The 25,722-nt window shown below is 44.3% G+C and overlaps 1 protein-coding gene across 2 annotated transcripts in view; it reads left to right on the top strand.

Moving 5' to 3' along the window:
• LOC126524293 (uncharacterized) overlaps positions 1-25,722 on the top strand; it is a 78,973-nt gene that overhangs the window by 5,475 nt on the left and 47,776 nt on the right. Inside the window, exons 1-2 of one of the 2 annotated variants that reach the window (XM_050172628.3) lie at positions 6,736-10,121; positions 12,281-12,561. In XM_050172628.3, coding sequence (XP_050028585.2) covers positions 12,291-12,561 — 271 coding nt within the window. In that variant the 5' untranslated portion in view covers positions 6,736-10,121; positions 12,281-12,290. Of the gene's footprint in view, positions 1-6,735; positions 10,122-12,280; positions 12,562-25,722 lie in introns of those variants that run through there. The other variant, XM_055067226.2, reaches the window with a different exon arrangement.

Below are 25,722 nucleotides of genomic sequence, written 5' to 3' on the forward strand. Positions count from 1 at the left end.
AGACAGCGTCGTTTAGGGATTTTTGAGAAGGCGCGATGCTGGCACCGAGCGACGCCGTGGTGTGTTCGTCCTCGGCGTGATCGCTCTGTGCACCGCGCGTTGTTCAACATTGCTCATGTGATTGTGCGTGTGTTGCTTGTGTGTTGGTTGTATGTTCTGTGTTACTTGGCGGAAAGCTGTGAGTAGTGGCGGTGCGGCAGTGCGGCTTTGGCCTCGGTGAGCTCTGGCAGGAGAGAATCTGCGTTGTGTAACCCGTGCTTTCTTGAGAACCCGGCGGTGGTGACGATTTAAATATCGAAGTGGCCTAGCGCCTCGGCAGCGAAGTTCTGCGGCGAACCGCGATGTGGCGTCGCCGTGTCCGACTTTGCTTAACGGACATCGAGGGATGTGCTGCTCGCTGCAAGTCATGTAAATGCAACTGCGTCGACCGCCCACTGTTCAGCACTGAATGTGTTTGGTGTGCTGTGCTTGAAACGAGTGGTGCAGCTGGGGTGGCGGAGGAGCAGAGTGGTTTGGGGCTCCGTTTGCGCGTTCACAGACATGTGCTCCTGTCTTGGTCTCATTAGCGGCTGTCGCGGGATTGTGGTGTGCTAGCTCCTTGCCTAGTATGAAGTTTACGACGCTAATGCACAGCATGTTCACTTTTTCTTTTTTATTGTGATAAAGACTTGCCCTTAAGGCATAATTCTTGGTGCGTATATGTGTATTATATGTGTGCTGTGAGGCCTGTGTTGTGTATGAATTGAAGCAGTGTTTTGTGGAATCTGTTGTCATGTATCCAGCGGTCATAGCTAGTTGTCACACTGTAGCGGAGGCCGGCTTGCAGTAGGAGACGCGAGCGTTCCAATTTTAAACCAGTACATGTTCATATTAGGTGGTATGTATCTGCTTCCATCACAGGAACGGAGCAGTATGAACACGTAGCACCCAGTGGCAAATGCGACCAGTTCCACCTTGAGATAACGGCCGGTGTAAAGGCCACCCCGGCCCGAAGCCTCCTAAGCACAACTTCCTCCGCCCTAGTAAGGTGAAGGGGGCGGGAGCAGACACACGGTGGGATGAGAGTACATGTGTCCTGCCGGATAAAATTTTTACAGGCTCGGAGCGAGTTAAGGGGTTGAGCTGCGAGGAGAATAGGCAGAAGATCAGGATTAGGAGGTCAGTGTGCCTGCTGGTCAGCAGCGATGTTGTGAGGGTTCTCTGAATGGCCTTGAATCCAGTGTACCTTGACGCAAGTAGCTGTTTTACTATTCATAGTGTGTATTGTCTCGCAGATTTTTATCACCTTATCAACCTTCTTGAGTTCCTGAATAGCCGCTAAAGAATCGGTGAAGATATCTAGTTGCTTGATGGTAGGCAGCTTAGATGTCGCATCTTGCACAGCGTCGTGGATGGCTTGAAGTTCCATTACTAGAGCGCTGGCTTCCGTAGATAAATAGCGCTGGTAGCCGCTGATGAAATTATGCGTAGTACTCAGGAATGATGTCCTTCCTCCGTCTGGGAGAATGGCAGCATCCGTATAGACTTTGCAGGTGTTAGCACATGATGCATCGACGATATTGTGTTCGTCAATAATACCTGTTGTATCGCTGCGTCGTAACTTCGTTAGCTTATTAGTTGTGATGCTGGTGAATTCCCAGGGAGGCATTGGATAGGGCTGATAGTCAATCCGAGAGCCGCGTTAAAAATGAGCATGCAACGCAGCGACAGCCGGAATAAGTTGCTTTTTTATTTCACATTGCAAGATTAGCTCTAATTGTGTTGAGCTGGGCATGTTCCTGTAAGGTTTGTATCGGAGTGATGCGGCGCAGTGCTGAGATTGTGCGCATAGCATCGCGATTAATCGTCTCCAACTGTGCCAGCTGTGCCAAAGTCAGCTGTTGAAATTGTGCCTGATATAAAATTCGTGGCTGCAAGACTGCACGCACCAACCATCGAGCTACGTCAGTACGAGCTCCAGCTGCTTTTGCTGCAATGCGACGAATAAGGTGAAGTGTTTTTGTCGAACTCTGTCTGGTTTTACGCAGCCAGTGTGCACCACTGCCGGAGTGGTGAATATCGAGACCCAGTATGCAGACCTCGGAAGCCTCAGGGATTGTCACTGCGCCCAGTATAAATGTAAAGGGGTGCTGCGTGATTCTTGTGCGTCCTTTCTTGTTGGCCACCACAACATAGCTTGATTTTTGGGCGGAAATGTCCAACCCTGCTTTCCGAGCGTAGTTGTTCAGAACATCAAGGGCTTCTTGAAGCTGTTGAGTTTGTCTAGATATATCTTCATGCACGGACCACAAAGTGACGGCATCCGCATAAATTAAGAACCTCACGTCTGGAATCCGATGTAGTTGCCAGGCTAGAGGTATTAGAGCAACGTTGAAGAGAAGAGGAGCCAAAACCGAACCTTGTGGGACTCCTCTGTTCGATGTGAAGTATCTTTCTTGCCTTCCATCTACTCTAATCGCAAATATGCGATTCTGAAGGAATGAGTAGATAAATCTTATCACCCGCGGTGGAAGTCCCAGGTCGATGAGGTTGGCTATAATGATTGCATGGTCTATATTGTCATAAGCTTTCGTTATGTCTTGCTACTACCGTGCGCACAGCGTGACTGTGTGGTGAAACCTGTGAAACATCGTCTGATAAGATAGAAAGTCCGTCTTCAGTTCCCAAATAAGAACGGAATCCAATTTGAACAGGATGATATTTATCGTGCCGTTCAAGCCACCAGGAAACACGTGTGGCCAGCATCTTTTCAGTGAGCTTGCAGACAGTTGAGGTTAGTGAAATTGGGCGTTAAGACTGCAGGCTATTTGGAGACTTTCCTGGTTTCGGAATCACGACAACAATTGAATGCTTCCAATCAGGTAGAATGTTTCCAGTCTCCCATACTTTATTAATAGCCTGAAGAAGTGCGTTGAGAGCTGCTCCTTCCATGTTCTTGAAAACCTCATAAGGAATACCATCGGGACCAGGTGTTTTTCGTTGCTTCGAAGTTTCACTCGCCGCTATTAGTTCGGCCATGCTGAAAGGGCTGGATATTTCGGATTTGGAAGTTGTGTCAGACTCATCAATGTCGGGGCAGTGTATAGGTGACGCTTGATCATATTTCGGGAAAAACGCTCTAGCAGCGTGTTCTGCAAATTGATGTGGCGAACTCTGCATCGCTAACCTAATGCTCGCTGCAGGGTCAGGTTGCTTATGACCACGTTCCATTGACCAGAACGTACGCCAAAGTGCTCTGTTCCCAATGCCCGATCCAAGATTCTCGCACCACTCATACCATCGTCGTCGAGAAAGTTGCTCTTCGTGCTGACGCGCCTTCGCCGCTATATGGTTAGAACGTGCCCGGCTACCTCGTGCATCGGGATTCCTCGATGCATACACTTCTTCCTGACGTCGCTTTGCCCAAAGTTGCGAAAGGGCGAGGTCCGGTTGAGGTTGTTCCTCGTCAACTGTGGTTACAGTGGTGTTCCTCCGTAGCAGTTCTTGCAAAGCGGGAAGAATTTCTGAGGGCTCTGAGGGTACCTTATCAATCGATGATTCCCGAAACTTATCCCAATGTGTGACTGTTACTCATCGTCGAATTTTCTTTATGCACGTTCTGTGCAAACCAATCATTAGTGGTATTACTTAAATGATATTGCGCGACAAAAAACGTCACGGACGTGAGAGAAGACACACCAAGACGACGAAGTTTGCTTCACCGCAGTACATTGCTTAGGCTTTACCGCGAAATATTCGTGTATTGCGAGAAAGATAATCTTAAAAATCCCAATTATGCAGCGTTTCTTTTGTAGCTTGCTACACCGCAATACAGGGGTGTAAATAAGCATCGTGCAGTAAAGCATACTGTGAGTGGAAAGGGCACATAGGTTTACACTGTGCTCATTATTTTCAATTGTGACATAATTTGCAAGTGAATCTGTGCTCGTGGTAAGCTTCATTGACAATTCTTTGTACATTACAAATTCATATTGCACGGAAGCTTACTAAAGCACATTCGCCATTATGGTACGTGTTATTCACCTTCAATGCAGGAGCACAATGCGGATTCTTGCCCCTGCTTTTGGCTGGACTGCACATGCTCTTTGAGAATTGATGCATTGTTCTAAGTGCACTGGTACTTTACTCTAAACTGGAGGGCTCAAGTTGATATGAAAGCACAATTTTTATTAAGGGGACAGGATGTTGCCGAGATGGTTGCAGCACAGCTTTCTTTTTTCTTCCAGGCACCTTTTCTACTTGAAGCTTCCATTGCAGTGTTTCGAGCCTCTTTGAACCAGCACATACTGTATATAAAAATTGGGCTCTGCTTGGGAACATAACCTAAGTTCATGCCTATCTATAGTAAAAGGATGTAGCACGACCAGACAAAATAAAAGAAGGGGGTGGGCTGCAGCAATACTAAGTGTTAAATGGTGCTTTAGCCTTTCCCTTGAGTTTTCTGTTCTTGTGCTTTTTATGGATCCTCCGCAGTAACCACGCGAGTGCTGAACTTGAGCTTGTTGGTTTCAAGTCTCATAGTTGTTACTAACCGAACAGTGTGATAAACGAACAAGGGCTTGGAGGCATCCGTTCACCTTGCTTGCCTCATGGTGCTGCTTCATAAGCACCGTGAGCATCCAGGCCAACTAGGAAGGGAGGTTTGTTGCAATCGCTTCTGAACTGTATTGCCACCAAACCAACAGTGCTCTCAATGACAGCTTTTGGACAGTAGAATGCTTGCACACAGCAAAGTCGTAAGAAGGAAGCATTCAGGATGTGCAAAGTGGGCTTTTGAAGCTGGCAGCATTACTGAAGGGACTTTGCCCATCTGCCCTCTTTATGGATTCACAAAGATGATTTCCTATTTAAGAGGGATTGTTTCAGAGGTCGTTACATGGCAACAGTGTTGGGTGTTTAGTAGCTTGTCTTTGCCCACTGTTAATAATCTGTTCCTTCTCCAGTGCCCCCGTGAAGTGCCTACTTTTTGGACACAATGTGCTCTCCATGCATGCATGCATATTTAGCTTATAAAGATATCTATTGTCCCATACCTCAAGCTGGTCCTTGCTGATATCACCCAAGAAGGCATTGGGGAGTATAGCAATGTACACTTACAAAACACTGTTGATACCAGTGAAAGCAAATTAGTGGAGCTGCTGTTCGTTTTTTGTCCACTCCATCCTGGTTAGTTACAATGAGCAATGTCCGAACAGAAGGCATATGTAGTTGGTCGTGCATAGCCTGCGCACGAACACTTGTTGGCATGTTATGACCTTAGCACAATGTTTATATGTAATAACCTTCTGATATGTTGATGACTTCCTTCTCTTTATCATACTTTGCCTGATGGAGCCAGCAAGTGGGTCAACCAGATCTTCAACAGGCTTCCCACTAGTTTTCCCAGGGTCTCCTTTACCAGGGTTCTGCTCATAGATATGTTTTCTTGACCTTGCACTGCACTTCAACCATGGCCACACCTGCTAAACCTGAATAAAGAGAAAATCAGACATCCACCCGTTCGTAGCAATTGCTACAAAGGAAACCCCTACGGGTTCCTCCACCTTGCGGTATTCTGCAGTACTACGTCAAACACTTGCCTTTGCTTCGTGTTGTCAACAAATTCGACTTCGCCCTGCCATCTGCTAGCCGCCTGGTTAGCTCGGATGGTAGAGCGGCTGCCCCGGAAAGGTGGTGGTCCCGGGTTCGAGTCCCGGACCAGGATGAATTTTTCTTCAACTATAAGGCCTTTCTTTCGAGGAACCCGTATGGGTTTCCTTTGTAGCAATTGCTACGGACGGGTGGATGGCTGATTTTCTCTTTATTCATTACTTCTCTCCACCTTGCGGGATTTCGCAGAACTACTACGTCACCTGCTAAACCTATAGCATGCGATCAAAAAAGTACTATACATCATGTTGCTCCAAACTCGTGACGTGCTACAAGGCCTTGAGGAACACCCTCATTTATTTACGCCCTCATCATACTGTACGAAGCTTCGCATGATAAGTGCGACAATTAACATCTGCTGGCTTTTCAGCGTTATTCCTGTCCAGCTTGCTGAAAGCTACCCTGAGTGTTTCAAAAGCAAACGACCGCTGCCGGGCAAGAAGTGCTTAAAACAAGGGTCGCTATAACCACATATGTCACACGAAATGAAGAAGGCCACTGAGTATACAGGCGGCTTACTTCATATCCAACAAGCTTGGTTCTCCCTTTGCTAGTGAGTAAACTCAACTTGCCCCGAATACATGGCCTGTGACAAACTATGTGCCAGATGCTGTGTCCCCTGCAAAGCTGAAGATGTGTACGAGATCCTGGCACCCTGCAGCGGCTTCTACACTGGGCGAACAGGCTACTATAAAAACGACTGCCTTTACCAATATGCTAATAACATGAAAACAGGCAGAAATTTTGCTATTCATTGGACCCAACTGCAGGTGCAAGCCACTCTTCCACCAGATGCGTGTTGTTCACAGAAACTGAAGCTGTACAAGTGCATATAAGAACAATGATGTTTGAAAGTAGTAGAGTTGAACTATATTCCGCACAAGCAGTGCTGCCTGCAGCGCTGGTACCTTATAGCCACAGTTCATGGCTGCACCACCATGCAAATGCACTATTCTTGAGTTATTAACTTCTATTATATTTATGGTGGCCATATATTGTAATTACATATCATCCACATTGTGTGCAATATGCTTAAATGTCAATTATAATAGCCATTCCTAATCTGAATTGTAACAAAAGAGCAAATATAGGCAACAAATTGCAATTCATAGAGACAAAAGACAACCAGTGCACAGGTTAAGTGACAGACTTCCTTTTATTGAAAAAGAAATGTCACGTGTCATGCCACCAGCAGTGGGTAGCAATCTTTCAAGCTGGGGTGGCAGAGGCAAAATTTGGCAAAATGCTACAATCACGCTGTATAACGGCCTTGGACACAAACAACTGACATCACATTGTACAGAATGAAAGGGCAAGACTCCATCTAAGAACAGTCTGTGGCACCACATACTTGACATGGTGTAAAAAATGTTGACATGCCCTACCCATAAAGAAAAAGCAATTAACACAGAAAACGCGCCTTAAAATGCAATATGCAGAGTCTGAAACCAAGAAAAAACAACCCAAAAAAGGTTTCGCTAAGTCTTTCAACGATTAAAATTGTCAAACTGTCTCATCACTTCTCCTGCACAGCTGAAAAGGAAGGAAGGAAAGCCCAATAGCAGGGCTGCAGGAAATGTCACGAATAAATATACTTTGCTTACCAACGATACCCGTGGTAAACTTGTGTGTGTATAAACTTTTGTTTAAAATGGTTTAGCGGATAGGGAAAAAATGACCATAAGAGCACCAGGTGTATGCATAGTCTACGTAAAAAAGCCACTGCTTTCTTATATATTTTTTTTCTCTACTATTCATGAGTATTTAAGTGCCTTAATAGCACTGCTAACATCCTAAACAGAAAATTGGGCAAGTTGTGGCATAAAGAAAATTGCAGTTTCACTCATTGAAACTGATGCAGTAGCTGGTGAAATATGCGCAGGAAGCTTACTTCATGCAGTGTTTGTTGAAGTGAACACTTGCCGATGCAAGTCGGTAATCTTCTTAAACAAGTTAAATAAGTAAGAGTCGTATTTATTTGTGGGAGTTGTGCCTCCCACTGTTGAAGTGGAAAGACTCGGCTTTTCTTCTTCCTCTTTCATATCCAGACTTGGCCGCTGGTCTACACCAAAACAACCCTTTAGCTTATTACTGCTGAATTCGTTTTGGTTTTCACAAATCTATATTTGGGCTACCCATGGCTAGGTCTTGCGCTTAATCAAAGAATGAATCAATGAAATGAATCAATTCTCAAAGAGCGTGTGCAGTCCAGCCAAAAGCAGGGGCGAGAATCCGCATTGTGCTCCTGCATTGAAGGTGAATAACACGTACCATAATGGCGAATGTGCTTTAGTAAGCTTCCCTGCAATATGAATTTGTAATTTACAAAGAATTGTCAATGAAGCTTACCACGAGCACAGATGCACTTGTAAATAATGGCACAATTGAAAATAATGAGCACAGTGTAAACCTATGTGCCCTTTCCACTCTTGGTATGCTTTACTGCACGATGATTATTTACACCCCTGTATTGCGGTGTAGCAAGCTGCAAAAGAAACGCTGCATAATTGGGCTTTTTACGATCTTTCCCGCAATACACTAATGTTTCGCAATGAAGCCTAAGCAATTACTGCGGTGAAGCATACTAAAAGTGAAAAGGGGCCACTGTCACTGGGCATAATAAGAGTTCTTTAATTATACACTCGCTCACCCGCCACCTCTCAGGTCGCCTAAGTGGACATACTATGCTGGCTGATAGCATCCCCCCCTCACATTTAGTATGCTTCACCGCGTAACTAAAATTTACTGCGGCGAAGAAGCCGTACATTTGTACTGAGTGAATAAACAAACTGTTTTTACAACAGTACAGAAATAAACGCGCACCATGCATCAGTCTACCACACGGAAGAGCGTCGCAACATACGGCAGCTGATTCACACAGGACGTGTAGCACACTTATCAGTCGTAAAGGGTATTATGGGTAATCCAAATTTCAGACACACACATGTGTTTATGTTTACGTTCGCACTCCTTGCGTAATAAGACTCCCAGAACTTCCACAACAGAAAGTAATTTACAACACACAAACGCAAAGAACACAGACATATGTCTCGTCAAATCGGTCGTCATGCAAATGACATATAGCGCGGAAAAACGTGAACATGATGTGTGTTAGCGTCGTAAACTTCATACTAGGCAAGGAGCTAGCACACCACAATTCCGCGACAGCCGCTAATGAGACCAAGACGGGAGCACATGTCTGTGAACGCGCAAACGGAGCCCCTAACCACTCTGCTCCTCCGCCACCCCAGCTGCACCACTCGTTTCAAGCACAGCACACCAAACACACATTCAGCGCTGAACAGTGGGCGGTCGACGCAGTTGCATTTACATGATTTGCAGCGAGCAGCACATCCCTCGATGTCCGTTAAGCAAAGTCGGACACGGCGACGCCACATCGCGGTTCGCAGAACTTCGCTGCCGAGGCGCTAGGCCAGTTCGATATTTCAATCGTCACCACCGCCGGGTTCTCAAGAAAGCACGGGTCACACAACGCAGATCCTCTCCTGCCAGAGCTCACCGAGGCCAAAGCCGCACTGCCGCACCGCCACTACTCACGGCTTTCAGCCACGGAACACAGAACCTACAACCAACAAATAAGCAACGCACGCACAATCACATGAGCAATGTTGAACAACGCGCGGTGCAAAAAACGAACACGCCGAAGACGAACACGCCACGGTTTGGGAGGCCACGCTTACAACACCAACCAGCACGAGCCTCGTAGACACATATACGCATATACCATCATTCCCATCATTAGAAAATGATTCGAAACTCTCATAGACGGGGGCGCCAGATTTCCCTCTAGGTGTCATAGTGAGAAACTCTATGGGCCAATGCTATAGTAACTCTATAGCCAATGCCAACCACGCCCCTTCGCATAGCCGAATGTAGCCGCGTTTCAAGCCGCGGCAATCCCGCAGTGCAGTGAACCCTTCACTGTGCCCGCAGTTTTCGTTTTCGAGTCAGCGCTCCCGTCAGGCTACAGTCTGTGCTACAGTGCTTGTGTCGCGATCGTAGTTATTTGATTAGCTGTGTGCACCATGAGTGTGCTGTTGTAGCACTTACTGCTTTTTGCGCGTTGCGTGGCAAACCAGTTTCAAGCCAGTCTGACGGAGACTGAGAGAGCAGCAGTAGCTGCACAGCGCATGCCACAAATGGACACAAAACGCTCTTTACATGAAAGTGGGCATGATACCTTGTTAACATTTGGCCTTCGCTGCGAAAATGGCCGGTATACTGAATCGTGCGTACAAAGCTGGCGCAGTGACCCGGATTCTCCGGCGATGAGCTCGGAAACACTGCGAGCGGAACGCTTTGAAATTCCTGCAGCTGTGTCTCGTCGCGCGTGTGTCGAGTGATCGCAGGAGCCTGCTGTCTTCGTCGACTTATTTCTGTTGCCGCGCCTGCAGTGAACAGCTGTGCACTATTGCCGCACATTAATTTCAAATTCATCGACCCCAGCACCTGTACGTATAGTTGAGAGAGAGGAAAAAAACATATATAAGCTTCTGATTCTTAGAATCCACTGTCTCTTGTCTCTAGTTTGATTCCGTGTGGAAATTTCTAGATTCAGGAGCGTTGTTGAGCGGAAATAAGTGGGACGTTGTATTTCCAGTTCTTTTTTAGCTGCCATTGTAAATGGCGCAAACAGGCAGCTCGTTAAGAAAAGCTCAAAAGTTCTCGTATAGGTGGAGAATAAGGAATAGCTTTCTTTTTTTATAAATTGTGAAGCTGTAAATATTTTTCAGATGTCACAAGGGGAACTATACAGGACAGAGGTGGAAATGCTAGTATTCTAGCACTGGCTGATTTAACGTGTGTATCTCTAGCAGCGCTGTAAGGACACTGTGGTTATGGCTAGCAAAAAGGTCAACAAATCATACCAAGCCGAAGTTTTTAACGTTGAGACACACGTGGAGAAAGAATAAGTGGGGTGGATAAATTTAGTAGCATGATTCTGCAAAATTTTGAGGGGGCTAACAAGGTTGATACATGTAGCAATAATAAATTGAACTTGTCTGAACCTTGGCAAATGTGACCTTGACTGTCTTTTCATGTAACCTCTGATCAGAGTTCCCTAATCATGCTCCTTGTGAAACTGCCTATGGCTTGTAGAATACAGAACAAGAACAGATTACATTGATGAGTTTGAACAGAGTCATGATAAAAAGTGCAAGAAATGACGTGGACGAGGAGAAGTACGGGCTACACAAGTGCTGTACTTAAATTTAGGTGCACGTTAAAGAATCCCAGGTGGGCAAATTTCTGGAGTCCCCCACTACGGCTTGCCTCATAATCAGAAAGTGGTTTTAGCACGTAAAACCCCATAATTTAATTTTTTTTTACTACACAAGCGCCGTGTCATAATGCCTAGTTTTCCTTCTCCGCATTTTTTGCGCTGTGAATCATCATTCAGATTGGATTGGAAAAATCTGGAGCGAATTAGTGGTGGGAAACTGCTGCATTTTGTCTCACTCACGCAGAACAAGCCTGAAGCACTGGTTTCCCAAGCGCCACAACAAATAGGCAGATGTGTGAATGCGGCTTGAGCAAAACCAAATGAAAATTTCCAATTGGTATCTATTTTCAGCAAGGTTCACTGTTTGTAGCACTCTTAGCAAGTGATAGATGACACATTGAAGCAAAGTTTCAATCATATTTCTACATGGTGGCATGTCAGTCAACCCGACAGGTTGATGGCCGTAGCACGTCTAAAGTTTCAAATGGCATCTTTTGACTGGCATATTATGGAACAAGCGTGACCTTTATTGTATATTGACTGGTCAGATTCGTCACCAATACCAGTTTGATTATCTGCACTTCAAGAAAAAGTAATCTGCCAGAGGCCCCTGTTTATCCACATGCCCTCTATGAACTGAACCCACACCATAATGCAAATTATGTGCTAACCACAGCAATGCAAAATGGGCAAGTTTGCAATGATAGCTAGGCGTGATGCATCAGGGCCGGTCACATAAGAATTTAAACCATAAAGAGGCCATTCATAGCAACTCAATTCAACCTCTCCTAACCAATCATAAAAAGTGAACAGTAACATCGTGTGTGCTCACAGGGAGAGCAAGCTCAATTGACTTCTTAGCCTTTTCGTAGCCAGGCAAAGTCAATTCAGAGTTGAAGAGCAGTTCTGAGCATATTAATTGACGTCACTGTATCTAGAGCAATGCCCAAACTTTTGTCAAGTCAGATATGGTTGAAGTGGTTGAGTGCACAGGTAAAACTGTTAGCTTGTGGTTTTCTTTGAATAAATTGACAGTTGCAAGTCCAATGTTTTCCATGTTGCCTTCTTCGTCTCTGTACCCTGGCAGTTATATGAAATGAGCTAACCAGAGGGCTGGCAGGTAGATTCAAAAGTCTGAATTGATCGAACACTCAAAGTGAGGCAAGTTTGAAGTTTGCAGAGGCTGGAATTCTGCAGAAATATTGCATCAAGGTAACCTCTGAAGCCATGTACTTTTGGTGGATTTAAAGAACTTGCTCGGTAAAGCTATGGAAGTGCTGTACCTTTGTTAGAAGGCAGATGGTGGGTCTTCACCTTTCCTTTCATTTTGCTCCATCTGTACGTGCCTCAATTTACCCGGCTCACATTTTGTCTTCGGCTGTGTAGGGTGTCAATCATGGAAGCACTGATCTGCTTTGTGGTGGCCACTTTCGTGTTTCTGCTGCTTTTTGACCACTACTGCCATGAGGAGAGCCAGCAGGAACGCACCCCAGCCACTGTGCGGGACGTCGTGGACGATGGCACGATGCCTGCGGCCAAGAGTCGTTACTACTCGACCAGCCTGTTCGCAATTCTTGGCCTTTCACGCGAGGAAGTGCACGACTTTGCTGCCTTCCGTGACCGCTTCAGCACCTTCTCCGAAGTCAGCACAGCCATGCGACGGGCAGGTGAGGGCTGTACACTTGACATTACTCATTCATTCATTCATTCACAGAAACTTTAATGTTAAAATCTTTCTGATTACAGTTACAAGGTACATGGACTGAAATACTAGCTATCAACATTGTTAATGGTTCAGTGCAAAATTATTCAACTTTGAGAACCAGTCAAATGAAAATAGTAACTTTTTCTAAAATTACTAATTCTCATGCCACTTGCATGTTGGTTAAACTGTTTGTTAGCATAAAAATATTTGGTATGTGGCAGAAGCGTGCATCTGAACAAGCATTGTCGTCACAGTCTTGGCATAAAAATGGCAGCTCCACTTGAGGCATGCACCAAATAAGACTGGTGTCTGCAGACGACATTCCTTCCTTGCCTTCTCCCATGCTGGAGGTGAGGGATTGCATCACTTGTGTCCTTCCTTCTTTCTTTCAACGCAAAAGCATTAAATGGCTCATGAGGCGGAAAATCCGGCATTGGCGGCATGACCACACAATGGTACAAAAAAGGCTATGAACCCACGACCTTTGGCGTTAAGACAGAGGTAATTAAGACGATTAACATATAGTTAAAAGACACTTGGATCTATGATAATTAGTGTTAAGGCAAAGTTAATTTTGGCACAGTTAATTAAGATAGTCAATTAAGGCACTCGAACCCACAACCTTTGGTGGGAGTCAAACCCATGACCATTGGTGCTCATTCTGGTGAAGTTAAGGCACAGTTATGAAGAAGGAGTTCATTAAGGCACTCAAACTCACAACGTTTCGTGGGAATCAAACCAACGACCTTTGGTGTTCATTCTGGTGAAGTTAAGGCACAGTTATTAAGAATGAGTTCATTAAGGCTCTCGAACTCATGACCTTTGGTGTTAATTAAGGGCAAGTTGATTAAATCACAGTTAATTAAAAAGAAGTTCATTAAGGCACTGACACCCACAACTATTGTTGGGAGTCAAACCCACGATCTTTGGTTTTCATCATCATCATCAGCCTGACTACGCCCAAGTATGGGAGAGGCAAAGGCCTCTCCCACACTTCTCCAACTACCCCTGTTATGTGCTAATTGTGGCCATGCTGTCCCTGCAAACTTCTTAATCTCATCTGCCCACCTAACTTTCTGCCGCCCCCTGCTACGCTTCCCTTCCCTTGGAATCCGGTCCGCAACCCTTAATCACCATTGGTTATCTTCCCTCCTCATTACATGTCCTGCCCGTGCCCATTTCTATTTCTTGATTTCAACTAAGATGTCATAAACTCGCGTTTGTTGCCTCACCCAATCTGCTCTTTTCTTTTCCCTTAATGTTACACCAATCAACCTTCTTTCCATAGCTCATTGCGTCGTCCTCCATTTAAGTAGAACCCTTTTTGTAAGCCTCCAGGTTTCTGCCCCGTAGGTGAGTACTGGTAAGACACAGCTGTTATACACTTTTCGCTTGAGGGATAATGGCAACCTGCTGTTCATGATCTGAGAATGCCTGCCAAACGCCCCCCAGCCAATTCTTATTCTTCTGATTATTTCCGTCTCATGATCCGGATCCGCCGTCACTGCCTGCCCTAAGTAGATGTATTCCCTTACCACTTCCAGTGCCTAGCTACCTATTGTAAATTGCTGTTCACTTCAGAGACTGTTAAACATTACTTTAGTTTTCTGCAGATTCATTTTTAGACACACTCTTCTGCTTTGCCTCTCCAGGTCAGTGAGCATGCATTGCAATTGGTCCCCTGAGTTACTAAGCAAGGCAATGTCATCAGCGAATCGCAAGTTACTAAGGTATTCTCCATTAACTTTTATCCCCAATTTTTCCCAATCCAGGTCTCTGAATACCTCCTGTAAACATGCTGTGAATAGCATTGGAGAGATCATATCTTCCTGCCTGACGCCTTTCTTTATTGGGATTTTGTTGCTTTCTTTATGGAGGACTATGGTGGCTGTGGAGCCGCTATAGATATCTCAGTTTTTTACATACGGCTCGTCTACACCCTGATTCCGTAATGCCTGCATGACTGCTGAGGTTTCGACTGAATCAAACGCTTTCTCATAATCAATGAAAGCTATATGTAAGGGTTGGATATATTCCGCACATTTCTCTATCACCTGATTCATAGTGTGAATATGGTCTATTATTGAGTAGCCTTTATGAAATCCTGCCTGCTCCTTTGGTTGACAGAAGTGTAAGGTGTTCCCAATTCTATTTGCGATTACCTTAGTAAGTACTGTGTAGGCAGTGGACAGTAAGCTGATCGGTCCATAATTTTTCAAGTCTTTGGCATCCCCTTTCTTATGGATTAGGATTATGTTCGCGTTCTTCCAAGGTTCCGGTAGGCTCGAGGTCATGAGGCATTGCGTATACAGGGTGGCCAGTCTCTCTAGAACAATCTGCCCACCATCCTTCAACAAATCTGCTGTTACCTGATTCTTCCCAGCTGCCTTCCCCTTTTGCATAGCTCCCAAGGCTTTCTTTACTTCTTCCGGCATTACTTGTGGGATTTCAAGTTTCTCTAGACTGTTCTCTCTTCCATTATTGTCATGGGTGGCACTGGTACTGTATAAAACTCTATAGAACTCCTCAGACACTTGAACGATCTCATCCATATTAGTAATGATATTGCCGGCTTTGTCTCTTAACGCATAGATCTGATTCTTGCCTATTCCTAGTTTCTTCTTCACTGCTTTTAGGCTTCCTCCGTTCCTGAGAGCATGTTCAATTCTATCCATATTATACTTCCTTATGTCAGCTGTCTTACGCTTGTTGATTAACTTGGAAATTTCTGCCAGTTCTATTCTACCTGTAGGGTTAGAGGCTTTCATACATTGGCGTTTCTTAATTAGATCTTTTGTCTCCTGCGATAGCTCACTGGTATCCTGTCTAACAATGTTACCACCAACTTCTATTGCACACTCCTTAAAGATGCCCATAAGATTGTGGTTCATAGCTTCAACACTAAGGTCCTCTTTCTGAGTTAAAGCCGAATACCTGTTCTGTAACTTGATCTGGAATTCCTCTATTTTCCCTCTTACGGCTAACTCATTGATCGGCTTCTTATGTACCAGTTTTTTCAGTTCCCTTCTCAAGTCTAGGCTTATTCAAGTTCTTACCATCCTATGGTCACTGCAGCACACCTTGCCGAGCATGTCCACATTTTGTATGATGCCAGGGTTAGTGCAGAGTATAAGGTCTATTTCATTTCTAGTTTCGTCATTCGGGCTTCTCCACGTCCACTTTCGGCTGTCCCGCTTGCGGAAGATGGTATTCATTATCCGCATATTTGTTCCGTTCTGCAAACTCTACTAATAACTGTCCCCTGCTATTCCTAGAACCTGTGCCATATTCCCCCAGTGACTTGTCTCCAGCTTACTTCTTGCCTACCCTGGCACCCATCACCGATTCCACGTCTTCATAGCAGCTTTTGACTTCCTGGTCATGATGACTGGATGTAGGGGGGTATACCTGTATGATCTTCAATTTGTACTTCATATTAAGTTTCACAACAAGACCTGCCACCCTCTCGTTAATGCTATAGAATTCCTGTATCTTACCAGCTATATCCTTATTAATCAGGAATCCGACTCCTAGTTCTCGTTTCTCCACTAAGCCCCGGTAGCACAGGACGTGCCCGCCTTTTAGCACTGTATATGCTTTTTTTGTCCTTAACCTCACTGAGCCCTATTATATCCCATTTACTGCCCGCTGATTTCTCCAATAGCACTGCTAGACTCACCTCACTAGATAACATTCTAGCGTTAAACGCTGCCATGTTCAGATTCCAATGGCGGCCTGTCTGGACCCAGAGATTCTTAGCACCCTCTGCTGCATGACAGGTCTGACCGCCGCCGTGGTCAGTTTTTTCGCAGCTGCTGGGGACTGAGGGCCAGGGTTTGATTGTTGTATTTATATAGGAGGTTGTGGCCAAGTACTGCACTAGGGTGGCCAATCCTGCGTTACCGGTTCTGGTCACCGGGATCAGGCCGCACTCCAGGCCGGTTTATACAATTTTATCAACACGCTGATTTTTTTTCTTTATCTGGTGGAAAATTGCGTGGCACCGGGATTGGAACCACGATCCTCTTGCATGCGAGGCAGCTTCTCTACCTCTACGCCACCGCTGCACCCTGGGTTTAATTAAGTCAAAGTTAAATTAAAACAATTGAAAGAGCATAGGCATCGCGCAGTGGTCACAGTGCTTTCGTATTCATCTACATAGGGATAACTAAGTGCCCCTTCAATTTTTCCTTCTTTGCTGTGTGGCACTAGCCACCCTAGTGGTGCACTTTCAAGATGGTTTTCCTGTTTCTGCATTGAATGATTTACTGAAGTCACATGGTTTAATCAGGCTAATATAGAGGCATTTATGCATGTGACATTGATTCTCCAGCACGAAGCGGGGCTCCATTGAGAGGAAATGTGCACTGGTTTCATTAGAAATTTCACCTGTTTTGTTGTGGGGAATGGTTTGATATGTTACGGGGATGTTGGGAGTATAAGACTGTATTTACAATGTATATCCAAGCAGAGTCAATAAGGTTAAAATGGCTGACTAGTAACAACACACAGCAGCCAGCGTCTTGCGATCTTATTCTTCCTCTCTCTTCTTTCATCGTTCAGTAACAATATTTTGCAGAAACAATTGTCAGTGCATGATCTACACACTGCACTTGTCTGTTTACAATGCCCGACAAGGTGAGGGGCTCTTTAAAGTGACACTAAGTGACACTAAAGGAGAATATTAACTCAAACTAGATTGAGAGGTTAGGCTTCTGTAATAACGAAGTCATCATTTATAATGAAAACAGAGATTTAGCAAGCAAGAATATGATGCAAATGGAAAATCAGTGTGGTGCCCCCTGTTGTGGGCTGTGGTGCCACTCACATGTGATGTCGGCACTGCTGATCCACAGAGTCCACCACCACAGGGGCATTGCTTTCTCTGTTTACAACTGGGGAAGTGGCAATCTTGCTCACAGGCTCCAGCCACAGAGGCTCAAGTGACCATGTCTGGTATCCTGAACCCAAACAGAGCGACTCGACTTGACTCTTGCAAGCAGAACACCTGCAGCCATCAAGCAGTACTTGTCATAAAGAGTTTTGGAAAAGCATAACAGTGGCATAAATGAGGTCACATGGAGATGATGTCAACGCCTTAGTCTTGGCATGGGCATTTCAAATTGAGGAGCAGCAGCTATACCTTCGGTAGCAATTTTCTACATACAAAGTGATATATTAAAACAATGATGAAAACAGTTATATACTTCTAGTGGAATACCCTATCGATCTAGCGCGACTTAATGTTTTCCTTTGGTGTCCCTTTAAAGGGCCCCTCACCAGGTTTGGGCATTGCAAACGAAAAAAGCACAGTGTATAAATTATGGTGGTGATGGCAAAGTATAAAACAGCTGTGTAGCATGACAATGGTCAAATTTTAAACATAAGGCCACGCGCATCCTTTCTCTCGAGGGAGCCACACTTTGAGCAAGAGAATCAAGGTAACATGCATAAATGCATTTATGCAAGGCGCACTGCTTGCAACATCACCGACTACGGCACGTGACTTTGGTTAATTGTCCAAGTTAAACATCCACCACTGAAAATGCGCCATGCATTAAAAAGAAAAGAGAGAGATAGAGAAAAGAGAAAAGAAAGAAAGGAGGAAAAAAAAGGAAGCAGGGCTCGTCACATGAAGAGGATATGTTCCCCAGCTTCGGTATGGAATAAGGCAGAACACGAACACTGCTTGCAGGCGCTAGTTGATGCGAAGGAAGCGGGTGTCTCCCCACTGGCAGAGATGCCCTCCTCCTGGTGGCATGGTAACAGGACAGGTAATTTCTTCTATCTCCTCTAATAATGAACCAACTTGAAACATCATTTCGGTAAAATGCTTCCTAGATGGGGCCCTTTAAAGGTGCTTCTAATTTGAGTGGTTGTATAGATGTGTATCGCATGACTTAAAAGGGACACTAAAGGCAAATACTAAGTCCAGCTAAAGTAATAGATTAGTGCTCGAGAACCTCTAAGGCGTTAATATTATCGTGAACAGAGCCTTAATAATCGAGAAATCGAGGTAAATGCAGGACATGATTAGAGACTCCCCCGGGACATTCAAGCACTTGCCCAATGACGATAGCACTCCTGAGTTAAATTCTGTCTCTAGTACTCAACTGCTTGTTGCAAAAAACCTCCTCATATTGTATTATAAGATAAAATAAAATGCTACTTGTCCAGTTCCCTTTCATGTTTAGAAAAAAGAACTCATTGAAATTTCTGTTGACAACGATGCGGTGGTCAAAAGGTTTTGTTATCGCTCGACTCAGCGCTGCCCACGCTTTCGTGTTTCAATGCTTTCCTGATCGCGTGGTGCTGCGCTGGTTTTGCTGGCTCACGAAACTCACACAAACTGCAAACAGCAAAGAATTCAACTTCCGTGTGATGTTGCGGGACGCCCGAACGGTCTACGCCACTTGACCAAAAAGCAGCTGCAGCGGTGAATCCGCTGGTTGGATGGAAGGAAGGATGTCCCCTTTGAAACGTGGTGATGGCAGTTGCCACCATGCTCAGCTTTTTATTTTGCCTTTAATTTCTATTTTTATCTGTGTTGTGTGTTATTGAATTTCTCGGTTTTCTTTAAATAAGTCTTCCTACCCTTTAACCTTATGTCACCTCTCTGCTTTTGAGCCACCAATCCTCCAATCGCCTTTTGCTAATTTCCACCGCATATTTATTTACATGACTATTATCAACTCTGAACCCTAGGGCCTCAGGAAGGGTGACTGTGGCCGCATCGACATCGGGCTTGCTACCATCACATTTTAGTATGAGGTGTTCCTTTGTTTCTACATAATTACCACACACAGTACACATGTCTTCTTCGTTAAATTTCTTTTTATAGCTCCGCGTTCTAAGACATCCTGATCTAGCTTCAAAGAGTAGGGCACTGCCTCTTGAGTTATCATAAAACGCTTCCTTCCTGATCTGCTGTTTCCAGTATCGATATAGTTCCACACTATGCTTCTTTTCCATTGAATTTATCCAATTTTTACCTTCCGTGTTTTTAACCTGTCGTTTAATGCTCTGTCTTTCTTCGTCCTCGTGTCAGGCATACTATACTGGTTAGCTTCCTAGTTCTTTTCCGCCATTGTGAGTCAACGCTCTTTCTGTATAGGTATTTAAATACCTTAGCTGCCCACCTGTTATCGTCCAATTTCCTCGGGCATTTTTCATATAGGATTTTACTCTGAGCTTCCCGTGCTTCGAACGATGCCCAGCCCATATCTCCCTGTACTGCTTCGTTTGTGGTTTTCCCGTGGGCACCTAGTGCTAATCTTCCCACAGCTCTCTGATTTACTTCTAGTCTCGACTGAACCTCTGCCCTTAAACACAGGACCGCATTCCCGAAAGTAAGCCCCGGCACCATTACTCCCTTCCAAATACCTCTCAGTACCTCATACCTGTTGTACCCCCACAATGCCCTATGTTTCATTATCCCAGCATCTCTTCGCCCTTTTGCTATGAGAGACTGTTCGTGCTTTTCCGTGTACATCTGCCCTTTGTTTATCCATACCCCGAGATATTTGTATTCGGCCACTCGGGGTATTTCATGGCCTTGTATTGTAAGCTCCTGATCAGTTGTATCATTGAAAAACATCCCACCGGACTTAGCTGCACTAAGACTGAAACCTAAGCTGTCTCCTTCGTCCCCACAGTAATTAACCAGAGTTTGAAAATCTTCCTGGCTATCTGCTAACAGTACAATATTGTCCGCATACATTAAAACCAGTAGTCGTTCCTCAACAACGTTTCTGCCTAATCTGTTTGGCAGGTTATACCCTAGATTGCTTCGTGGTAACCTTCTTTCCGTACTTGTCATATAAAGCATGAACAGCAGCGGCGATAGAGGACAACCTTGCCTTAATCCTTTGTGTACCTCGACAGTTATCGTACTCTTCCCATGTTTCCTTCCTTCCCATGTTATTTCAACATTATTTTCTCGATATATTTCCTGTAGAAAATCAATTACCTCATGACCGATACCTTCATCTTTTAATATGTTCCACAGGCGTTCCCTGTTGACGTTGTCATATGCACCGCTTATGTCCAGGAAGGCTAAATACAGAGGTCTATTTTCCGCCTTAGCTATTTCTATGCACTGGGTAAGCACGAACAGGCTATCATCTAAGCGCCTACCACTTCTGAACCCGTTCTGAAGTTCTCCGAGTATTCTATTACTTTCTACCCATGACTGCATTTTTACTTTCACCGCCTGCATCGCCAGCCTATATATGACTGATGTTATCGTAAATGGTCGGAAGGATTTTATGTTCTTCTTATCACCTTTCTCTTTATAAATCAAATTCGTTTTACTCTGTTTCCAGCTGTGCAGAATTTGCTTATTTGTAATGACTGCCTCCAATGCTTTTATCAGCGTTTCCTTGCTTCTTGGGCCAAGTTCATTAACTTGATTGGAATTTCGTCTATCCCCGCGGACGTGCATTTTGGAACATTTGCTTCCGCCTTTTTCCAGTTAAGATTGGTCAATTCTAAGCTGTTTTCTATTATGCTATCCTGTGTTGCTCTCTCATTTGGGGCGATTACCCTATCGTCTTTCCTAAATGACTCTGCTATAACTAAACCGATGTAGTTCACAGCGTCATCTCCCTCTAAACAATTTCCTTCGGCATCGTGAATCTGTTCCTGCTTTCTGTGATTAGCTTTACCCAGCCAACTTATATGGTTCCAGAATTTTGTTGACCTCTCTTTATTAGTTGCATCGCGAACTTCAGCCAGCCAGCGATCAGAGGACTGCTTTATTTTAGCATGGACGAGCACCTGCACTTGTTGTTTCTTTTGTTTATAAGATTCCCATTCTTGGCCTGTTTCCTCTTCAGATAACTGCGCCCTCTTGCTTCTCTGTGTTCCTGAGATGCCAACCGTAGTTGTTCGATGGCCTCCCGAATTTCCTTATTCCACCAACTTCGTGGCTTCCTCTTTCCTCTCCAGCGGTTCACTCCTCTTACTTCTTTTATTTTTGTACTAATGAGTAGTTCTAACTGATTATATTCCCACTTTTCCATGGGATGTTTCTCTATTGCTTCCTCTATGCCTGCCGCTATTTGCGCTATTTGTTCGTCATTTAATTTTGCGTACTCTTTTTGACTTCCCTGCATTTCTCTTTTGAGCAGGGCTCCCAGCTGTAGAATAATACGCTTATGATCACTTCTGAGGCTGTACTTCCCCTCTTCGTCTATTTCCATTATTGTGAGCTTGCTATACAACCCCTGTGACATTAAGCAGTAATCAATGGTCATTTTTCTATTACGGGATTCCCACGTGATTTGTCCCTCACACTTAGTTTCTCTATATACTATAACTAGGTTGTGTCGCTCACAGAAGTCTAGCATCAACCTCCCATTACAATCTGTGTATCCATCCAGATCCTTGATATGGCCATTCATGTCACCCAGCAGACAAATATCGGCACCTTCTCCAAACTGCTTTATATTGTCATCGAGACACTTCACTAGATCCTTGTTCTCTTGCCTGCATTTGGCCCCTGTCCCTAAATAAACTACTCCTAGCCATGTCTCTTGATACCTGGTACCCAGACATGTTCTTTGAAAGTTAACTTTATTCTTTTCCAATTTGTTCCTTGGTGTATCAGCATACCTACTCCTCCTCCCTTCCTCTCCGTTGTTGTTCAATTGCTTCCTTCCCAGACGTAGCCTTCAATAAATGGTGGGTCTTCTAGATCCCTGAGATGTGTTTCGCATAGCGCGTACACACCTACTTCTTCGTCCTTTAACTGCTGTTGTATTTCTAACCACTTTGCTCTCTTTCTACCGCCTTGCATGTTTATGTACCTGATCCTGGTGTTACATTTATCTTTTGTAGTTTTCTTCCTGGACCTTCTAGTGGCCATTTTATTGGCGTCAGCCTCTATTGTTGCACTTTCTACACTGTTTCTACCTACCCCTACGCTCTGAGGCGCAGTGGACCCCCTAAAAAAGCTACTGCCCTACCTGCCAGGCGCCAGCCAATCTCGGCTCCTAGCCTTCCATTAAAGTGGATGCCATCGTTTGTAAAGCCTCCGCCAAAGCCTGTTCTATGCACTTCTCTGTTTATGTCTGCCAATTCAAATCCTTTCTCCTGGCTTAGCTTTCTTATCTCATGATTAACAGCCACAACGTCCTTGTCAATTTCTCCGTTCCGTCCTTGCACCTCCGGCACTGTGCAGACCACGATCTGGACTTGCTGTGCTATCGCCCTTAAATCGTCAACTCCCTCCGCTAACCTTTCCACTACTTTTGCGGCTTCACCATTCAAGACATCGTTTAGCCCTGCCGCTACCACTACCAAGTTGCGCTCTGCAACATTCTCAGAAAGCTCACTTTCTGTTTCTCTCAGTACTGCGTCCATTGTCCTGCCTGGAACGTCCCGACTGCTACCCGCTTATCACGCTTTGCACGCTCCATTATAGCTCTTTTGCTGCTCCTCATATTTGAATCCCCACCAATAAGTACTAGGGCATTCCCTCCCTCCCTCCTAACTTCCAGATTATGCTGCCTCTTATCATTGGCTATGAGCTCATTCCTTGGGGCTAGCTTGTTCCCCTCCTCTCTTCACGCTCGTTGGCGCCCCTGTTGCTGCAGCGTCGCCTCACTCGGGGCGTGTTGCGCTGCTTCACTATAACTATGCCGATTCACCGGCGGCGAGCTGACGACCGCTTGCTTTGGCTCCCTGCCTCCCACTTCGCCTGTAGGGTCTACCCTACTTTCTGAGTTTTTGTCACTGCTCTGTCTCGGTGCCGCCATCTGTTGGGCGCTATTTCACTCACCGACGGCAGCAAAGGGCGGTGATGGTGTATGCTACTAGTCACTACTCCCGCGGTTGGGTGGCGGGAGATATGAATTTCAAAAGAGGTATTCGGACCCTTCAGATACAATTTTCCCGTAAACTAAGTCTTTTCTTGGCGCAAAACAAGCGTTACGAGATTTCTGGAATGGTATTTAAACAGTCCACGTTGACTTAGTGTTTGCCTTTAGTGTCCTTTTAATACAGTACTCAAAAGATATTACAGGCCCAATGGCCGCACACACACAAGAAAAAGGAATTTTTTGCAAGCACTGGTGATTTGCTGACCAGGATAAGCTTATCTGCAGTTAGACGAGATAGAGCAGATAGGAGCAGAGAGATATAGTTGCATCAAGGTGGCATCAGGGTCCTTCAATACTGTCTTCTGGTTACGAAACTCCCGTTCAACGCTATGGGAGCATTTTATCTAGCTCCTGCAGTGGACACGTATAAGTGCTGCCACAAGTATAAAGGCATTAAAGCAGACGCTGTATGGATACCACAGCTGTTCTGTGCATAAGCTGACTTTTGCACAAGTGTCCACAATTATCAGCATGGGAACACTGTTGGCACAAGGGGCGAATTGCCACCACGTTTTTGTGCAGTGTTCAAAAATTTCGATGCGGACATAAATTTGTAGCAGCAGCGTAATCAAGAATTTAGAACTTGTGGCTACTCCCTCGTTAGAAGCTGGCTACAGAGTGGTTGCTCGACGCACTTTTCTGTAATTATGCGCAGAAGGCCTGCTATGCTGTGTTTAGCTGCTCCCATTTCAATTTTTGCACTGTATTGTTGCGCTCAGTATGAGCTAGCTACAATGCAAAAGCACTTTTCAAAGCGCTCGCACGTTGTAGCTCATACTGAGTGCGATAGTACATCTCTTTTTGTGTTGTGACAGCAGAGTGACAGTGACTAGAATTTGTCTTGTGTCTGCATGTTGGTCGGGTTGCCAGGGCACCTAACTAACCGAACTAACCCGACTTATTAGCTAAAGTAAGAACTACCTAAGGTAAATATGCTAATTAAAACAAGAGTTACTAACTAACTAAATTAATTCCATAACTAATAACAAATGAACTAAACCAGCTAATTAACCAGAACTTATTAATGCCAGACGTAATTATCTAAACCAAATAATAACTAACTATAGTTGAGCACCTTTTAACGAATTACTTGGGGCCTCCAAAATTACTTGTTGTACAGGTCACTTCGTTGTAAAGGACTGCACAACTCACAATAGAACCGGGCTGAATTATTCCTTCATTATACAGGTCATTTAATTGTAGAGGTGTTTGTTGTAAAGTGAAATAATAAACTAATTAGGTAACTAAGCTGGCTAATGAACCAGCAAGATATAACCATAAGAAATTTACTAACCACTCAAATAAATAATGAACAACAATAACTAAACTAAATATCTGCCTAATTACTAACTAACCAATAAATAACTTACTGATTACTTAAACAAACGGAACTTACTAATTAACTAAACTAATTCCATATCTAATAACTAACTAAACTAGCTATTACCTAAACCAAATTAAATAATAGCTAACTAATGTGACAAAGCGAGCTTGAATGAACTAAGTACCTAGCTTGTAACTAATTAAATAACTAAGTTAGCAAAACAAACTAATTAACTAATAATTTACTGGGTTAACTGACTAATGTAACAAACCTACTAAATAACTATACTAACAAATAACTTGACTAACCTAAACAAACAAAATAATAACTACCCTACTAACTAATGTAATCAACAACTAGCCTAATTAACTAGCAGAATTTACCTATTATTAAATAAATAAAAGAGTAAAACCAATTACCTAATCAAACTAACAATGCTAACTAACTATTTAACTAAGTTGCCTCACTAAACTGATTATCTAAGAACTAAATTTTTCACCAACTAAATTAATAATTAACCTAACTAACAACATGTAACTTACTCACTAAAATAACTTGCTAAACTTACTAAGCAAATGTAACTAACTTATCTAACTAGAGAACAGTGTAAAGAGTAGACTCGCTGACTCTTTGTTCGAGGAATGCTATTTGGGGGACCACGTCAATCACACAACGCTGCCTTGTATAATTTAAATTCAAATGCATTACACACTAAATTATTCTGCCAAAGTTCCCATTGCATGTTCACTCTGCAAACACGCTGAAATAAATGTGGGAGAAGCACCTTTCTCGGAAAAAGATTTGCTTTGTTGTGCAGCTGGGCCGTCAAGCGTGTCTGATTGATCCCGTTCTATTTACCCCAGTGCTACCTTCTGCCACTACAAAATTTCGGGAAAGTACAGAAGGACCTTGGTGG

Source organism: Dermacentor andersoni, chromosome 3, assembly GCF_023375885.2.
Source record: "Dermacentor andersoni chromosome 3, qqDerAnde1_hic_scaffold, whole genome shotgun sequence".
Taxonomy (NCBI): Eukaryota; Metazoa; Arthropoda; class Arachnida; order Ixodida; family Ixodidae; genus Dermacentor; species Dermacentor andersoni.